The sequence below is a fragment of the Oncorhynchus nerka genome, linkage group LG20, assembly GCF_034236695.1.
Source record: "Oncorhynchus nerka isolate Pitt River linkage group LG20, Oner_Uvic_2.0, whole genome shotgun sequence".
Classification (NCBI taxonomy): Eukaryota; Metazoa; Chordata; class Actinopteri; order Salmoniformes; family Salmonidae; genus Oncorhynchus; species Oncorhynchus nerka.
Genome location: NC_088415.1, coordinates 70,050,103 through 70,069,498, shown reverse-complemented (window position 1 = coordinate 70,069,498; position 19,396 = coordinate 70,050,103). Strand labels below are relative to the sequence as shown.

The window sequence follows — 19,396 nt, the reverse complement described above, 5'->3', positions numbered from 1 at the left end:
ATGATAGGCAAAAAGGTCACAGTTATGAAAACTTAGGACACTAAAGAGGCCTTTCTACTGACTCTGAAAAACACCAAAAGAAAGATGCCCAGGGTCCCTGCTCATCTGCGTGAACTCAGAACCCAAACATTGTGCATAAATGTATTTTGTCCCCCTACACCAAACGCGATCACAACACGCAGGTTAAAATATCAAAACAAACTCTGAACCAGACATTAATTTGGGGACAGGTCAAAAAGCATTAAACATGTATGGCAATTAGGCTAGTTAGCTTGCACTTGCTAGTTAATTTGTCCTATTTAGCTAGCTTGCTGTTGCTAGCTAATTTGTCTTGGGATATAAACATTGAGTTGTTATTTTACCTGAAATGCACAAGGTCCTCTACTCAGGCAATTAATCCACACATAAAACGGCCAACTGAATCGTTTCTAGTCATCTCTCCTCTTTCCAGGCTTTTCCATCTTTGAACTTATATGGTAATTGGCATCTACACTTTCACAGTACTCCAATGACGACCGGCAAAACATTGTCTTTCAATCACCCACGTGGGTATAACCGACGTGGGTACCTGCTTCTATAAACCAATGAGGAGATGGAAGAGGCAGGACTTACGCGATCTGCGTCAGAAATAGGAATGACTTCTATTTTAGCCCTTGGCATCGCAGACGCTCATTGGCGCGTGCGAGCAGCGTGGGTGCAATAATTGAATAACATGGATTTCTACATTTATTTTACATGCGACATGTCTGGTCTGGTCAGCATGTTAGGCATGGTGTAAGGAGGCATGAGGACTGCAGATGTGGCCAGGGAAATAAATTGCAGTGTCCGTACTGTGAGACGCCTAAGACAGCGCTACAGCGATACAGGACGGACATCTGATCGTCCTCGCAGAGGCAGACCACGTGTAACAACACCTGCACAAGATCGGTACATCCGAAAATCACACCTGCGGGACAGGATGGCAACAACAACTGCCCGAGTCACACCAGGAACTCAGAATCCCTCCATCAGTGCTCAGACTGTCCTCAATAGGCAGAGAGAGGCTTGACTGGGGGCTTGTAGGCCTGTTGTAAGGTAGGTCCTCACCAGACATCACCGGCAACAACGTCGCCTATGGTTACAAACCCAGTCGCTTGGACCAGACAGGACTTGCAAAAAGTGCTCTTCACTGACGAGTCGCGGTTTTGGTCGGATTCGCGTTAATTGTCGAAGGAATCTGCATTACACCGAGGCCTGTACTCTGGAGCGGGATCGATTTGGAGGTGGAGGGTCCGTCATGGTCTGGGGCGGTGTGTCACAGCATCATCGGACTGAGCTTGTTGTCATTGCAGGCAATCTTAACGCTGTGCATTACAGGGAAGACATCCTCCTCCCTCATACGGTACCCTTCCTGCAGGCTCATCCTGACATGACCCTCCAGCATAACAATGCCACCAGCCATACTGCTCGTTCTGTGCGTGATTTCCTGCAAGACGGGAATGTCAGTGTTCTGCCATGGCCAGCAAAGAGCACGGATCTCAATCCAATTGAGCACGTCTGGGACCTGTTGGATCGGAGGGTGAGGGCTAGGGCCAGTTGCCCCAGAAATGTCAGGGAAGCTGCAGGTGCCTTGGTGGAAGAGTGGGGTAATATCTCACAGCAAGAACTGGCAAATCTGGTGCAGTCCATGAGGAGGAGATGCACCGCAGTACTTAATGCAGCTGGTGGCCACACCAGATACTGTCTGTTACCTTTGATTTTGACCCACCCCCCCCCTTTGTTCAGGGACACATTATTCAATTTCTGTTAGTCACATGTCAGTGGAACTTGTTCAGTTTACATCTCAGTTGTTGAATCTTGTTATGTTCATACAAATATTTACACATGTTAAGTTTGCTGAAAATAAACACAGTTGACAGTGAAAGGACGTTTCTTTCTTGCTAAGTTTAGGTAGAGTTAAAGTGACTATGCATAGATAATAAACAGTGGCAGCAGTGTGAAAGAGGGGGGGGGGTGCAAATAGTATGGGTAGCCATTTATTAGATGTTCATCCCGGGGTCTTGTGGCTGTTTAGAAGCCTCTTGGACCTATACTTGGTGCTCTGGTACCGCTTGCTGTGCCATAGCAGAGAGAACAGTCTATGACTAGGGTGGATGGAGTATTTGACCATTTTTAGGGCCTTCCTCTGATACCACCTGGTATAGAGGTCCTGGCTGGCAGGAAGCTTGGCCCCAGTGATGTACGGGTACGCACTACCCTCTGTAGTGCCGTGCGGTTGGAGGCCGAGCAGTTGCCATACCAGGCAGTGATGCAACCAGTCAGGATGCTCATATGGTGCGCAGCTGTAGAACCTTTTGAGGATCTGAGGACCCATGCCAAATATTTTCAGTCTCCTGAGGGGGAATAGCTTTTGTTGTGCCCTCTTCAAGACTGGCTTGTTGTGCTTGGACCATATTAGTTTGTTGGTGATGTGGACACCAAGGAACTTGACGCTCTCAACCTGCTCCACTACAGCCCCGTCGATGAGAATGGGGGCATGCTTGGTCCTCCTTTTCCTATACTCCACAATCATCTCCTTTGTCTTGATCACGTTGAGGGAGAGGTTGTTGTCCTGGCACCACAACCCTATAGGCTGTCTCGTCATTGTCGTTGATCAGGCCTACCACTGTTGTGTCATCGGCAAACTTAATGATAGTGTTGGAGTGGTGGCTGGCCATGCAGTCATGAGTGAACAGGAGGGGACTGAGCACACACACCTGAGGGGCCCCCGTGTTGAGGATCAGTGTGGTGGATGTGTTGTTACCTACCCTCACCACCTGTGTGTGGCCGTCAGGAAGTCCAGGATCCAGTTGCAGAGGGAGGCGTTCAGTCCCAGGGTCCTTAGATTAGTGATGAGCTTTGAAGGCACAATAGTGTTGAACGCTGAGCTGTAGTCAAGGAATAGCATTCTCACATACTGTAGGTGTTCCTTTAGTCCAGGTGTGAAAGGGCAGGGTGGAGTGCAATAGAGATTGGACTGGGTCTAGGTTTTCTGGGATAATGGTGTTTTTTTATTTGATTTCACCTTTATTTAACCAGGTAAGCTAGTTGAGAACAAGTTCTCATTTGCAACTGCGACCTGGCTAAGATAAAGCATAGCAGTTCGACACATACAACAACACAGAGTTACACATGGGAATGGGAAATAAATACAGTATGGGAATGAGGTAGATAGATGGGCTGTATACAGATGGGCTATGAACAGGTGTAGTGATCTGTGAGCTGCTCTCACAGCTGGTTCTTAAAGCTAGTGAGGGAGATGGGAATCTCCAGCTTCAGTGATTTTTGCAGTTCGTTCTAGTCAGTGGCAGCAGAGAACTGGAAGGAAAGGCGACCAAAGGAGGAATTGGCTTTGAGGGTGACCAGTGAGATATACCTGCTGGAGCGTGTGCTACGAGTGGGTGCTGCTATGGTGACCAGTGAGCTGAGATAAGGCGGAGCTTTACCTAGCAGAGACTTGAAGATAACCTGTAGCCAGTGGGTTTGGCGACGAGTATGAAGCGAGGGCCAGCCAACGAGAGCTGTTTAAGAACAGGTCGCAGTGGTGGGTAGTATATGGGGTTTTGGTGACAAAATGGATGGCACTGTGATAGACTACATCCAGTTTGCTGAGTAGAGTGTTGGGAGGCTATTTTATAGATGACATCGCCAAAGTCAAGGATCGGTAGGATGGTCAGTTTTACGAGGGTATGTTTGGCAGCATGAGTGAAGGGAGCTTTGTTGCGAAATAGGAAGCCGATTCTAGATTACATTTTTGATTGGAGATGCTTAATGTGAGTCTGGAAGGAGAGTTTACAGTCTAACCAGACACCTAGGTATTTGTAGTTATCCACGTATTCTAAGTCAGAGCCGTCCAGAGTAGTGATGCTGGATGGGCGGGCAGGTGCGGGCAATGATCGGTTGAATAGCAGAATAGCGTTTAAGAGCAGTTGGAGGCCACGGAAGGAGAGTTGTATGGCATTCACGCTCGTCTGGAGGTTAGTTAACACAGTGTCCAAAGAAGGGCCAGAAGTATACAGAATGGTGTCGTCAGCGTAGAGGTGGATTAGAGAATCACCAGCAGCAAGAGCGACATCATTGATGTATACAGAGAAGAGAGTCGGCCCGAGAATTTAACCCTTTGTACCCCCAGAGAGACTGCCAGAGTTCCCGGACAACAGGCCCTCCGATTTGACACGCTGAGCTCTATCAGAGAAGTAGTTGGTGAACCAGGCGAGGCAATCATTTGAGAAACCAAGGCGGTTGAGTCTGCCAATAAGAATGAGGTGATTGACAGAGTCGAAAGCCTTGGCCAGGTCGATGAATACAGCTGCACAGTAATGTCTCTTATCGATGGTGGTTGTGAGCCATGACCAGCCTTTCAAAGCACTTCATGGCTACAGATGTGAGTGCTACGGGTCGGTAGTCATTTAGGCAGGTTACCTTAGTGTTCTTGGGCACAGGGACTATGGTGGTCTGCTTGAAACATGTTGGTATTACAGACTCCGACAGGGAGAGTTTGAAAATGTCAGTGAAGACACTTGCCAGTTGGTCAGCGCATGCTCGGAGTACACGTCCTGGTAATCCATCTGGCTCTGCGGCCTTGTGAATGTTGACCTGTTTAAAGGTTGTCTACGGAGAGCGTGATCACACAGTCATCCGGAACAGCTGATTCTCTCATGCATGTTTCAGTGTTACTTGCTTCAAAGTGAGCATAGAAGTTATTTAGCTCGTCTGGTAGGCTCGTGTCACTGGGCAGCTCGCGGCTGTGTCTAATAGTTTGCAAGCCCTGCCACATCCGACGAGCGTCGGAGCCGGTGTCGTATGATTTGATCTTAGTCCTGTATTGACGCATTGCCTGTTTGTTGGAGGGCATAGCGGGATTTCTTATAAACTTCTGGGTTAGAGTCCCGCTCCTTAAAGCAGCAGCTCTACCAATTAGCTCAGTGAGGATGTTGCCTGTAATCGATGGCTTCTGGTTGGGGTATGTACGTACAGTCACTCTGTGGACGACGTCATCGATGCACTTATTGATGAAGCCAGTAACTGATGTGGTGTACTCAATGCCATCGGAAGAATCCCAGAACATATTCCAGTCTGTGCTAGCAAAACAGTCCTGTAGTTTAGCATCTGCTTCATCTGACCACTTTTTTATTGACCGAGTCACTGGTTCTTCCTGCTTTAGTTTTTGCTTGTAAGCAGGAATCAGAAGGATAGAATTATGGTCAGATTTGCCAAATGGAGGGCGATGGAGAGCTTTGTACACATCTCTGTGTGTGAAGTAAAGGTGGTCTAGAGTTTTTTTTCCCCCTCTGGTTGCACATTTAACATGCTGGTAGAAGTTATTGTCATTAAAAAAAACAAATGATAGTCCCACTATGCGCAAACCAGATGGCACATTGCTGCAAAATGCTGTGGTAGCCATGCTGGTTAAGTGTGCCTTGAATTCTAAATAAATCTCTGACAAGTGTCACCGGAAAAGCACCCCCACACCTCCCCAATTCACGGTAGGAACCACACATGCGAAGATCATCCGTTCACCTACACAAAGATACAGCAGTTGAAACCGAAAATGACAAATTTGGACTCATCAGACCGAAGGACATATTTCCACCAGTCTAATGTCCATTGCTCGTGTTTCTTGGCCTAAGCAAGTCTCCTTCTTATTGGCGTCCTTTAGTAGTGGTTTCTTTGCAGCAATTCGGCCATGAAGGCCTGATTCACGCAGTCTCTTCTGAACAGTTGATGTTTGAAAAAAAAAAAAAAAAGGGTGGCTACTTTGAAGAATCTCAAATATAAAACATACATTTACTTTTTTGGTTACTACATGATTCCATATGTGTTATTTCATTGTGTTGATTCATTCTACAATGAAGAAAATAGTAAAAATAAAGAAAAACCCTGGAATTAGTCGGTGTGTCCAAACTTTTGACTGGTACTGTATGTTACAATATTAGTATTAGCATGCACATAGAGCATAGAGTGACTAGAAAGCACATGCAGACATTTGGAAAGTAAACACTGCATCTGGGTTGGCAGATGGCTGTGGAGCGAACTAATTAAACAGAAGTTAATCCCCAAAAATCAAAGCCCTAATAGCGCTAAAAATGAATATGATCTGATGGCATACGACAAGATCTATACAGGAATCCAAAATATCTCCTGGTCTGTGGAGCAACAATATACTGTGTGCGAAGTGTGCAGACCGCTCATCTATTTATCCGTTAGACAACATCCACATATCATCAGACCTCTTACACAGACGGCAGATAGTGTGACTTTATTTCACCAGACATTAAATCCAGTATCTTCTAGGCCTATAATCTATTGATGGGGATATGCTTTTCTCTCATACCTTGGACAGGAAGTCGTACAGCTCATGGTGAGTCTTGGTCACTGTGCTCCACGTTGAGTCAGACCACTGGACCTGGAAGAGGGGAGGAAGACAGCATCATTCATCAGTATGCTTTACCAAACACACATCATATACATTGCTTAGACAGCATGTCATTCCCCTGAAATATGCAGATGAAACAAAGTATGGTATTACTTGATACTTGGCAGTCAACCACTTTACTACATTCTGGGATCTGGACGACTCCACATTCCATTTGGTGATGTAGTTTAGTATTTAGATCGTCCGAAGTGTCCTCATAAGTCACTTTTAATTAAACACACACAGACAAGGTGACGTCAGCTCCACTCTAAACTCCTGCTCAGAATGTTTGAGGTATTTGATTTTGTAGCGGGTCATTGCATACCTTAGTTATGGAAGTAAATAAGGATCTTAGAAAGAGCTTGGTTGGAATTTCTCTGTACATGTTTTGAGCAGAAAAACATAACAAGCTCCCTTACGTACCCTGATAGTCATTGCCTTGAAAGGATGTTTTCCCATTGCGAAGAAGAACAAAAACTCTCCCTGAACTACTCTTGACAAGTTTGCATACCAATAGAGGGCCTTTGATAATTTACACTAAAATGTAGTTAGTGTACTAAGAAAAAAACGGATGTTAAACATTTCAACCATCTTGCATCAACAACATCAATACTTATCTAGACCTGCTCTGAAGGGAGTGGTGCCATACTGGAGTGTTGTCATTACTGTCCTTTCAAAACATTACCCCGCTGGCCCTAAATATTCATCATCTGAATCTTTAGAAAACATACCAAGAGGTGCTTTCTGTTGCCTCTCAAAGCAGACTAAATAATGAATGGTGACAGATTGAGTAGTAGGGTTTAGTCTCAGCCGCTCACCTCATTCAGACGGTTAGAGTGAACTGATGTTCTCTCATGCTTTGGAGGCCAAGAGAATAGGAAGGATTTTACTGGGCTCTGATTTGATTCAGTTAGGCTACTAGCCACAATTATTTGTTATTTTATTTGTTCATTGTTTGGGTTAGTTGTAGTTGTATGTATATGTAGCCTAACATTTCAGAAACAATAGTTGACTGAGAGACTTTTAGGCTATAGCGCTCAATCACAGACAAGCACATACTTTTTCTTGTTTTTTCTTTTTCTGATGCTTATACCGTGTGTGGAAGGCTATATGAAAATATTCTACTCTGTAAATAGTACATTTTTTGAATGTGACATTCCATCATCACTGGGACCAATAATATGCTCTGCGGGGGGGATCTGAACACAACAAGCTCTTTCACAGCCTGGCAGTCTACTCTACTCTGTCCATCACAGAGTTAACCTGTGGAGTCTGGTAGTTGGTGGTCCCCTACTGACCGCCAATGAGTCCCAAATGGCTCCCTATTCCCTTTCTAGTGGACTACTTTTGACCAGGGCCCCAGCTCTGGTTAAAAGTAGTGTACAACACAGGGAATAGGGTACCATTTGGGAAACAGATCTTCACCTTGATCCCTGACAAAGGTGAATGATAAGGTACTCATCAGCTTGAAGTGGGATATAAAAAAAATCTGTTGCTCTTTGAATACAACGTACATTTCGCTAATATGTTTATACCCAAATAAATTCAATTTAACTCCCAAACTGTTTCTTTCAACACTTGAACTGCTTCCAACGTTGACTAGTGTAAATTCCTCAGACACTGAAGGGACTGATAGGGAGAGTCGTTTTGGCTTTAGCAGCCAGGCTAGGCTCCTTATAAACATCTGAATAATAATAATGTCTGATTTGTAGGCCCAGTTCAAGCTGGACACAGGAAGCAGTGGTTTGTCTAGTATGTCTGCCCTTCACAAAAGGAGAGACAAAAGGAAAACAGTGAGCATTGAAAACCAAAGATTAATGAGTGTTTTAAACCCCAAGTCCTCTCTGATCAGGGTGACAAGATAACCAACATTTTTGTTATTTAGTTTAGAACAGATAAAGGAGCCAAGGATGTAATTCCCATCGCCTTAGTGGAAAAGTGAATAACGCTGAATTAATGTGAAACAATTCAGCAAGTAATATGCTAGGCCTACTTCTCAAAGCATTGTTTTACACTGAACTCAGCACAGGCCTACCCTAGTATTACAGGCTACTCTTAGTTGTGTTGTGTATAGCCTAGAGTAGACAGAGTGAAATTCCTCCTGTGCTGAAGATGATGGATGTTCTCCCCTATTTAACTCACTAACACCCTCTTTCATATACCATGCCCAGCAGAACAGATGGCACAGCCCAGCAAGCCACTTTCTCTTTCGTGTGTGTGTGTGGGTTGGTTCTTCTATCCTTGTGGGGACCTAAAATCCTTAAGTCCCCACAAGGATAGTAAAACAATAAATTCTCCCTCATGGGAACATTTTCCACATCCCCATATGGACAAAGGCTATTTTAAGCTTAGGGGTTAGGTTTAGGGTTACAATTAAAGGTTAGAACTAGGGTAAGGGGTTAGGTGTAGGGTTACGGGTTAAGGTTAGGGAAAATAGGATTTTTAATGGAAATTCACTTTAGGTCCCCACGAGGAAAGAAGAACAAAATGTGTGTGTGTGTGTGTGTATGTGTGTGTGCGTCAGTTTCCAGCCCTGGCTAGCAGCAACATTTTATCACTGTCCACCTCCACATTTCAGCCAAGAGGGTTTCCACTGCCAGTTGATTCCTTACACAGTCTGTACAGCGCCTCTTAACTTAGGCTACATTGGTGCATCATTTTCGAGTAGGCTATAAGACAGCAGGGTTCAATAACAGATAAACCCTTCTCCAGCACCAAAAAAGACTGGAGAGCAGGTTTCAGAAACCTGTTAGACCAAACACAATCCTCTCACTGAGATATCTCCCTTAGACCAAGGGAATTCTAGCTGGGTCAAGCAAACTGACCGCTGCACTCACGTTTCATTGTACTTAATATGAGGTTGGTTTCACAAGGCGAAGGGAAATCCCCTTTAAAAAAATCCAGAGGCAACACTGAGCCTCTGCCTAGGTATAACCTGTTAGGCTAACCGAAGACTTCATTCTGCCCAGCCACACAGATGATAAGGATGGGAATTGGGTCAAGGCCAGGACGGCCATTCCTTCCATTCACAAGTGTCACACACACTTCCACGCAGTCACACACTGTCAGTACCACTGTCTCTGTAGAGCAGACTACGCAGAAACAGGTAAGGTTAGAAGTCTCCTAAATGAAGCTCATCTTGTTATCCATATAACTTTGATCCGATTTTAACTGTTAAGTGACCAACACAACACTCATTATCGTTAGGATGTGTTGGCAGTATGTTCTAGGTACTTAGCTAAGTAGCCTTCATGGTTTTGGTCAATTTCAGTAGATCACAGATAAGGACAGCATTAGTCAGAAATACATCTATTCTATTACTACTCCAGCTATCTGAGCAAAAGCATCAGCAACGTTGTGGTGAGGACATCATCTCATGATCTCAGTGTTATGAAATCTTGGAGCTTCCCTCAAGTCTTTCAACCCTCTAGTCTAAATGGAAGACTTTCCATTTTTTTAACAGGCTGATATGATGCCGCCGCAAGCTTGTAAAAACAGTCACGGCAGATGTTATGGGGTCACGAACGATCAAGGACATATTTCCACCAGATTGTGTTCTCTTGCAAAGGAGGGCAGCATGTGAATAGCAGGGAGCAATCCTTCCTGCTGTCCTATTTAACCTGGCTCTCTCCGTCTTGCTCTCCTCCTCCCTCTCAGACTCCTCAGCACAGTGCTGTTTGTCACAATGCCTGGCTGATGCCTGGCCATAGAGGACGGACTGTTGAGTCAGGGCCAGGCTAAGTCTTAGATCTCTGCCTGTCCAGATGTTGTAAGAGAACATTGCACGATTTACAGAAAAAAATACAAAATATTGCATGGACAATCTGAAGCTTAGGATAAACGTTTTTTTTGGGGGTGACATAATTTGAATGTGAGGAAGCGCAAACCAATCTGGTGGTCAACGATATATAGGCCTAATAAAAATAAGTATACCTACACACTACAGGGGTATGCTTCAAAAATCATGAAAAATTAGAGTCCAAACATGAACATACCTCAATACTGTATTCCCTGTTTCCTCGGTTCCAAAAGATCTTCTTTAGCTCAATCTTGTCAATGTGAACTGCTACAGGAAGAAAGAAGACCAGGGTTAATTATTTTGAGAAATTAATTGCTGTTCACCCAAATGTAATTTTGAATAACACAGAATACATTGAACACTGTTAAAGGAATGGCATTGCTCTCCTTACCCAGAGTCAGAAGAACTCATGGGACACCATTTATATGTCTCTGCATGCATACTGAAGGAAGTTAGCGGTAATTTCACAAGCATTGCTACTGTACCTGTAGACTTCCAGTCATTGCGCTAACACTAGTTAGCATTGGCTTGGGAAACTACCGCAAACCTCCATAATACACGAAGAGAAATAAAAATGATATCAACGAGTTCATCTGCCTCTGTGCAAGTAGAACATGGGCATCAATGCAAGAATCTCACAGTATCAGTTTAAAACTACAGATAATTGGAATATATCCTGTCTATTGAGCCATATTTTACCATTTGTTTGGGTCTCTTGTTTTTACCTCAAAAGTACTAGGCTAAAATACATCTTGCTTGAACACTCCTCTCAACATGTGAATGAGAGACCTCAGAGGATGCAATAACAAACAGGATTGAGACTACCTTCTCTCTGAGATAAGGTCCTGTTCGGGAGCTGATTGGGAATACAGCAGGCCGATTGACCCATGTCAGTGCTCCTGAGGCTGAGGTCCTCCTTTCGCAGGGTATGCTGCAACCAAGAAAGTGAAGTGATTGGTGCTTTTGTAAAAAAAAAAAAATAATAATAATTGCGTTCTCCCCCAATAATAGTCCCACTAAACAAATTCCCCCTTACAACACTTAACTGGAACCAATACTAATTTCCTCCTCTCCACATGCTTTGAAAACTACATTTTTTCTCCTTTTTCAGTTTAATTTATATTCATAAGTCAGCTCCGTTTTGATTAGAAATATTGCCTATCCGCAGGAAAGTGTAGGGTAACTGTCTTAACGAGACATAATTATGCCGAGAGCCAGTCAAGAGGGCATGACAGAGTGCCCCTATAAGAGAGCAGTCAGTCAGACAGACGAGAGAGAGAGAGAGGGTGTTTGTCTCATTCAAACTCCTGGCTTTTTCATTGGATGCCAGAGAGAAAGAGGGGGAGCGAGAGAGAGAGAAAGAAAGAGAGGGAGAGAGAAAGTGAAAGAGAGAGAAAGAGGGGGAGAGAGAAAGAGAGAGGGGGAGAGAAAAAGGTTTCTCCAACACAATGCAAAGTAAGATCACAATGCAACCATTCACAAGAATGCTGGGTGTTCCCATTCATAATAGCTAGCTACTGTGGAGAAGATGACAGAAGACACAGTAGCCGTGGCCAGCATGTCTGCTGAAACCAGATAAGCTGTCTCTCTCTCGCTCTCGCTATTCTCCTGATTGAAAAAGTGATCTTCATTCTATGGCGTCTGACATTTTGTTGACAGCACAATGAACTCGGCTTGTAGTCATATGGCCATGCACTCAAGACTGTTCTTGGAAATGAAACTGCTTTAAGCAATACTTGGTATGAAAGGGTTGAACCACTTTCCTATCCTCTTTTTAGGCTCCTCAAGTCTATTCACATCAGTGCATGCTACGATTATTACAGTCTATCCCTACAGCAATTATTTGGTCCCACTTTACTAGAAATAAAGTGCTACATTAGGTCATCTGAACTCAAATCTGATTCCATATAGATTTTGTATTAAAAAAGTAATCTGTTCATTCCTATGATCTAGGTGGCCAGTAACATTTGAGAAAAACAGGTTATTCTTGTTTAAGTAGTACCTACCTAATGAATTATTGTCAAAGTAAAAGTCAGGTAAAAGTCTTACTGGGGAACGCCCCCTGTGGACTTGTCAACATCATATGTACCAGGGCCCCCCAAGGGGGTGGGTTAATTTCAATTGTCAACAGTAGCAAAGCCTTTGCTGGCATTCTTCTCGTTTCCACACCTGCACGGATCTAACCGCACAGGATAATACATGTGATGGGAGCCTTTCACCCGCTCAGTTCAATCAGGTCAGTGACAATAAGAAGTGAGGTAATGAGTTGAGCTAAGGAGAGGAGGTAAGGTGAGGAGGCCCCTTTAGATTCACTCTTGAGACGCACTTAAGCTGTCAATGTGATGCTTACCTGGACGCTCGGGCGGTTGTGGCAATACCTTCTCTCCTCTATGGCCCGTTCCACATTGTCCAACTGGTGCCTGGCAGTATCCCTCTGGTGAAAAGAGAACGCCGGGTGCAGCGAGGCCATGGTGAAAAGCAGCGCCAAGTGCTCCAGGGAACCCGACTCTGCCTCCAGTGGAGGCCCACTGGGATGATCCAATCTCCCGGACTTCATTCCACCATCGCGAGGGGAATGTTGATCAGGTACATTCTGAGCGCTCCCACGTGGAGATACTGGAACGCCATGATAAGTATTCAAGAACAGCGCTGGATCCATATGGTTCAAAGCACGATAAAGTGTGCCCGCGCATTCTCTGTTTTCAGATCTCAAAAGTGACAGGCAGACAAGTAGTTTGGAACGAACGACAGGGTCGGCAACGTCCATAAGGAGGCCCAAGTCAGTTTGACTGTTCGCCCTTATCTCAAAGTCTCGGAAGACGTGGAAATCTTTCCGTGCAAGGTCCTCAAGGCAGGATCCGAAAAAGCGAAGTTCAAGTGGTTGACACATATGAAGTATTCCGTACATAAACTCTATCCGCTTTGCTGGGTTGAGGTGCAAGCCGAACCACTCAAACACCGTCTCCTTGTCAATTTGCGACAGGCGACACGATTCCCTCGTTGAATCTTTGAACCGGTGGCTCACACCACGGTACGGAATCGAATCAATAGTGAGACTGTTGTAATCGGTATTTTCCTGCTCGTCTTCGACGGTATGGTATTCTTCCTCCGCCGTTCGCATGGGCAGTTTAATTTTCAGCATGATCAACTCTGACAGGACTTGTTAGCAATTATCAATTCATTCAAATGTATCGGAGCATTACATACTCGCTCCGTTCGCATCTGTACACTGCCGCGGAGTAGTATTTATGTGATATTAGAAGGAATTTCAATAGTGAGATTATGTATAGCTGGCTCAGTAACTCATTTCATACACTGACTGTACCACTCGAAAATCCCATAGTTGACTCCTCCCATCTTTCATCAAACTGCTGGGTCCTAACTTCATCCCCTGTACTGGGTCGTGACAAGGGTGTATTTACCAGAGGTCACCGAAGTCACTTTCTCTCATTAATGTAAAAACATTTTTTTTAACTAAATGTGTCAGTGCTGTCACAATGGATTGTTATTCTATAATATTTGATTTCATTCTATATTCGATATATAATTGCATGAAACTGTGAAGTGCAATTCACTGAAACATATTTACACAATAAAGAGAGTAATGGCGTCTTTTTGTAGGTACCAACTCGGTCATGGCTAGAAGGGATCCAGCTTCTGTTCTGAGATAAATAAATAAAAAACATGTTTTTACCTTTTATTTAACTAGGCAAGTCAGTGAAGAACAAATTCTTATTTACAATGACGACCTAGTAACAGTGAGTTACCTGTCTTGTTCAGGGGCAGAACGACAGATTATTAAACATGTCAACTCGGGATTAGTTCTAACAACCTTTCGGTTACTAGTCCAAAACTCTAACCGCTAGTCTACCTGCCGCCCCGATCGTCACTTTTTGAATTTTTAAGCATTTATGAAAAAATACATAAAGGCTTCATCATTTATAATACTCAGGTTACCTGGCTGATTGTTTTATGAACAAATCCTATAAAATCTCAACCTGTGTTAATCTCAGACCTTATTTCAGAGTTTATTCCAAACCCCTATTCTTTCCCCATTCATTTTGCCGATAGGAATTTCTGAACGAACCAGAGGTAAATCATTTACGTTTTTTAGGACTACAAGCTGGCTAGCTCTATATTGCACAATATATAGTCACATATTTTTTTATAACTAACCCATGATAGACGTTTCCAATGTGATTAAATTAATCATTGTGGGCAGAACAATTAAGGAGCCGTTTCAAATATTTTTAATTAGAAAATATTTTAGAAGCATTCATTGATGTCTATTGATTAAAACATTATGCAAAATACGATTGTAAATATAACATATGTCTTGAATACTGTCATATACACAGCATTTTAACATAATATTCTAACAAACCACCTGAAGATGCAGGAATCAATGCTATTTGTGACATTGTTTCATTGATGAGTCAGTCTAGGTAAATCATTAGATCTGATAGCAAAAATGTACAAATTAAATGGGTCCACCCAATAGAATGCAGCATTGTTGTTTGATAGTAATTTTCCATGAGCATGTGAACATTCCAACTTGTTTCAACATTATTTTATCAGCCTGCATACACTTTTGTATAGACTCCCATATAACAAGATGTAAAGGTGTGAAAAACATAGAACGCTACTTTTTTGGAGACATCATATAACTGTCACGGGCGTCGTAAGAAGTAGACCAAAGTGTGGCGTGGTGAGCGTACATTTCTGTTTATTTAGGTAAATGTCGCCAACAAAACAAAGAAACGACCGTGAAGCTTAACATAGTCAACTACCCACAAAACAACAGGGAAAGAAGGATGCCTAAGTATGATTCCCAATCAGAGAAAACTATAGACAGCTGTCCCTGATTGAGAACCATACCCGGCCAAAACATAGAAGCACAAAAACCTAGAAAAGAAAACCTAGAATTCCCACCCAAATCACACCCTGACCAAACCAAAATAGAGACATAAAAGGCTCTCTCAGGTCAGGGTGTGACCATACCAATTTGATCAGGGGCTTGTGGGGAACAATTTAATAACATCAAACCTTTGCCACCTCAAAGTGGACACATTTGGACTATTATGCCATTTAGCAGATGCTTTTTTATCCAAAGCAGTTTACAGTCGTGCGTGCATAATGTTTATGTATGGCTGGCCCCAGAAGGAATCAAACTATCAACCCTTGGCATTGTAAGCTCCATGCTTTACCAACTGAACCATCTGGCCCATACAGCTCGAAGATGGCCCTGTTGAGTACGCCAGCAGCAGGTGGTGAGGGAAGGAGAAGGTAGCTAATCAATGGGTATCGTTTCAATGTTGTATGAATGATCATTTTCATTTATATATGATCTACTAACTGCAATAAAGAGGGAGCTTCAGATTCAGCAGCAATGGCATAAAGTGGAAGGGTATTGGACCATCTGTTCCACAAAATGAAACCAAATAAATGAGTATAGCTATGTTTGTTTGTATTTTTGTTGAAAGTTTGACCTTTGACTATACCTCTCACAGGTGGCTGCAAGCAGGCAGGCTTCAGAGCCTGGGTGTAACCCCTCCCCTCTAATCCACTTCCAAACCCACTAGGCCCTCACTGAGAAGTCTCAGGTCTACATCACAGCTTTGTGGTATAAAAAGGCTTCTAGAAACATCTATTCATGTCTGCTAGCTACATTACAGCCTGTCATCTTGTACAGCAGGGAGTAGCCTATTGGAGTAGATTTATATACAGTATATGCTTTGTGTTACTGCAGGACTGTTTGCATTTACACTGATGAATGGCATATTGGCAGGCGAGGAGTAAAGAGTGGAGGTAAGAGAAGGATAACTCATAACTGTCTGAACAATTTTTTCCTGATTTTCCTGTAAAACATGTACAATCATGTTCACTTCTTCAAACTGTAGTTTTTGTTACAAATGTGATTTATCACATATAACTTTGAAAGTAATTGGCTTATTACATCTTTACTAAAATATATAGTTTGCCTTTACATTTACGTCTTTTAGCAGACGCTCTTACAGTACCAATTAGGGTTAAGTGCCTTACTCAAGGGCACATTGGCAGATTTTTCACCGAGTTGGCTCAATGCTCTTAACTGTTAGACTACCCGCTTCCCCATTCACAGGGTGTGTGCTTTCTGTGTATAAAAATGTATCCCCTATCTTCATTTAATTCAAGGAGGACTTTGCACTACGGTTGCTCGCTCAACAGTGAAGACATGAATATTATTAGGATCAGTATTAACAATTGCATGCAATTTCTAGCTAATATCACTTGAGCTGCTCTTTAGAATGCAGATAGACATGAAAGCAAAGAAAGTCCAGGGCTCTCTGATGTCAGAGGCTGCCTACCTGCTCAGTCCTCGATTATACCTCACAGACAGCACCCGGTAACCCATTTTAATGTTCCTCAAGGGCCATCTTCCCTGAGGGTCTGCCTCCCTCCTATGTGTTTGTGGCCAAGAGCCCCACCGACCGTGAGAAGTTGGACCTGATCAGAGTGCTCTCTCAGGACAGGCTGAAACAGTTCGTTGTGACACTCAATGGGCTGGACAAGTCTGCCACCTTCACCATCACAACCAGCAGTGTCATCAAGAAAGAACAGTGTCATATTCAATGATCGAGGCATTAAGGTCTGTAGAAACACACTGAAATAATGACCCCAAAACCTTAGGACTGGTTTCCTGGACACACATTAATCCTAGTACTGGGCTTTAAAGCATATTAAATGGATAGCTTAAAACTTCTTAGGGCTAGGTGTCAACGGGACACCCGTCGACAACTTCTGGTGAAATTGGAGGGGGCGGGATACAAAAACTGAGGCTTTACTGCGATCCCGAGCAAATTGAGGAAGAGACGACGTGTGATATATACTCTGTGGTGAGTGTAATGATACTGTAACTACGATACTCATCGTTTACTTCCATATGTCACTGAAGGTTGAGGTTTAATGCAGGGAGCCAAAGATACAATTATCATCTTCATATCATTATCTCTCTCTGTTTATTTCTATACAGGGGGATGACAGGGAGTATGCTTGTTGGTTGTCTATGTGTTGCTCAGTTTTTACAGTACATTTGTACACTTGTTGCGTTGTCCCTGTTATGTTAAACTGTTTTCTGCCCCCAGTGTCTCCTGGACAGACAACCTGCAGCAGTGGAGAGCTGTAACTGCCCCCAGGGGAAACCTGGGCCTCCTGGTCTTCCTGGGCCTATTGTGATTAAGTAATACCATGTTAGACTAGAAAAGTACATTTCCTGAAGAAAATGTGGTGTGCTTACTAGCTTGTTTTAATGTATTTATGGTTATGAGGTAAGTTATAGTAGTGGTAGTGACTGCAGTAGAAATGGTAGTGACTGGTTATAGTTGGAAAAAGTAGGTAGATGAAGAGATTGAACATTTGAAAGTTGTTTTTGTGTGTCTAACGGTTCAAAAGTTACTGTTGGCGAGTTATTTTATGCAAATGTATGCACATTTATATAGTTATAGTTATAATTTTATGTTAGGATAGCCTGAACATGTGAAAGATGGTTTGGTGTCTCTAGCTTGAACGGCTCAATAATTACCATTGGGGAGTTATTTTATGCACGTTTATATAGTTCTAGTTGAATACATTTTTTAGAGATTTTGAAGTTAGGATAGCCTGAACATGTGAAAGTTGATTTGGTTTATTTCCATTGAAATGGATTGGATTTGATTTTAAATATTGTCGTAGTTCAAAAAGTAAAAATACTATCAAAAATGTTTTCTCAAGCAATCTAAGTTGGTGACGTATGCACATCTGAAAGTTTGTTTCGTGGTAATATCTTAAAGCGTTTAAGCGCAAGAGTGAGCCGAAGAAATAAAACAATTATTTGACTATGTAAGAAATCTAATGTTGTGCTTTGCCTTCAGCAAGCACACCAATGTAATTTTGTACCCCTTTTTCTCCCCAATTTCATGTCTCATTGCTGCAACTCCCATATGGACTCGGGAGAGGTGAAGCTCGAGAGCCATATGTCCTCTGAAACACAACCCAACCAAGCCGCACTGCTTCTTGACACAATGCCCACTTAATCCGGAAGCCAGCCGCACCAATGTGTTGGAGGAAACACCGTACACCTGGTGACCGTGTCAGTGTGCCCAGCGCCCGGCCCACCACAGGAGTCGCTAGTGCGCAATGAGACAAGGACTTCCCAGCTGGCCAAACCTTCCTGTAACTCGGACGACGCTGGTCGATTGCATGAAGGATTAATTGATTGGTGGATGTATTGATTGAGGAAATTGATGGATCATTTATTGAGATTTTTTTTTTAAATGGCTCTACAAAATGCAAACTCTTTTATGAGATGGGTACAGCTACTTCATAGCATGTCTGTTTGACCGCTGTAGGGCTTCCAAGGTGAGAATGGGAGGGAGGGGTCACCTGGTACTGACGGTAAGCCTGTGAGTACTGGAAATCTCTCTTACATTATACAATATATCTGATTTCAAAACTATCTTTTCCATATTCAATTTATACCAAGAGAATCATATACTATTATACTGTAGGGCCAAGCTCCCAGCCCTCCAGGATCTCTGTATCAGGTGGTGTGAAAGGAAGGCCTGGGAAAATCTTTAGAGACTCCAGCTACCCAAGCCATAGACTGTTCTCTCTGCTTCCGCACGGCAAGTGGTACCGCTGCACCAAGTCTGACACCAACAGGCTCTTGAACAGCTTCGATCCCCAAGCCATAAGACAACTAAATAGTTATTTTTGCACTGTCTCTATGCACACTTACATGATGCTACACACTCAAGCACACTGACACACACACACGCAGACACACACAGGCAGACACTCACTTTATTTGCTTACACGCACATATGTACACACATTTATACACACTCAAATACAATCATCATATACGCTGCTGCTACTCTTTTTATCATATATCCTGATGCCAATTCACCTTACCCCTATACATATCTACCTCTATCACTCCAGTATCCCTGCACATTGTAAATATGATATTGGAACTGACCCTGCAAATAGCTTACTTCTCGTGTTCTTCTTATTTTAATTTAGTTTGTTTTTGTTCTACCTTATTTTACTTTTAGTGCTACATTGATATTGATTACTGGGTTTAGAGTTTGCAAGATATACATTTCACTGCACTTGTGCCTGTGACATTAAAACTTGAAACGTGA

The 19,396-nt window shown here is 43.1% G+C and overlaps 1 protein-coding gene and 1 long non-coding RNA gene across 7 annotated transcripts in view; one reads left to right on the top strand and one right to left on the bottom strand.

Annotated features, from left to right (window-relative positions):
• The window catches only part of LOC115103038 (zinc finger CCHC domain-containing protein 2-like), a 24,702-nt gene extending 11,327 nt beyond the window's left edge, over window positions 1–13,375 (bottom strand). For 2 of the 3 annotated variants that reach the window (XM_029623622.2, XM_029623624.2), the window contains exons 1-4: window positions 12,583–13,375; window positions 11,058–11,163; window positions 10,429–10,499; window positions 6,353–6,424 (exon numbers count right to left, since the gene is read on the bottom strand). In XM_029623622.2, the coding sequence (XP_029479482.2) occupies window positions 6,353–6,424; window positions 10,429–10,499; window positions 11,058–11,163; window positions 12,583–13,374 (1,041 nt within the window). In that variant the 5' untranslated portion in view covers window position 13,375. The remainder of the gene's footprint in view (window positions 1–6,352; window positions 6,425–10,428; window positions 10,500–11,057; window positions 11,164–12,582) is intronic. The other variant, XM_029623623.2, reaches the window with a different exon arrangement.
• LOC115103039 (uncharacterized) lies at window positions 12,337–19,396 on the top strand. 4 transcript variants are annotated; one of them, XR_003859528.2, is made up of 3 exons: window positions 12,337–12,468; window positions 15,982–16,040; window positions 16,643–19,396. It is a non-coding gene; the product is annotated as an uncharacterized LOC115103039 (long non-coding RNA). The 4 variants fall into 4 exon arrangements; XR_003859530.2 differs by lacking the exon at window positions 12,337–12,468 and adding an exon at window positions 13,595–15,855; XR_010460220.1 differs by lacking the exon at window positions 12,337–12,468 and having other exon boundaries at window positions 13,595–16,040; window positions 16,643–17,107; window positions 17,245–19,396.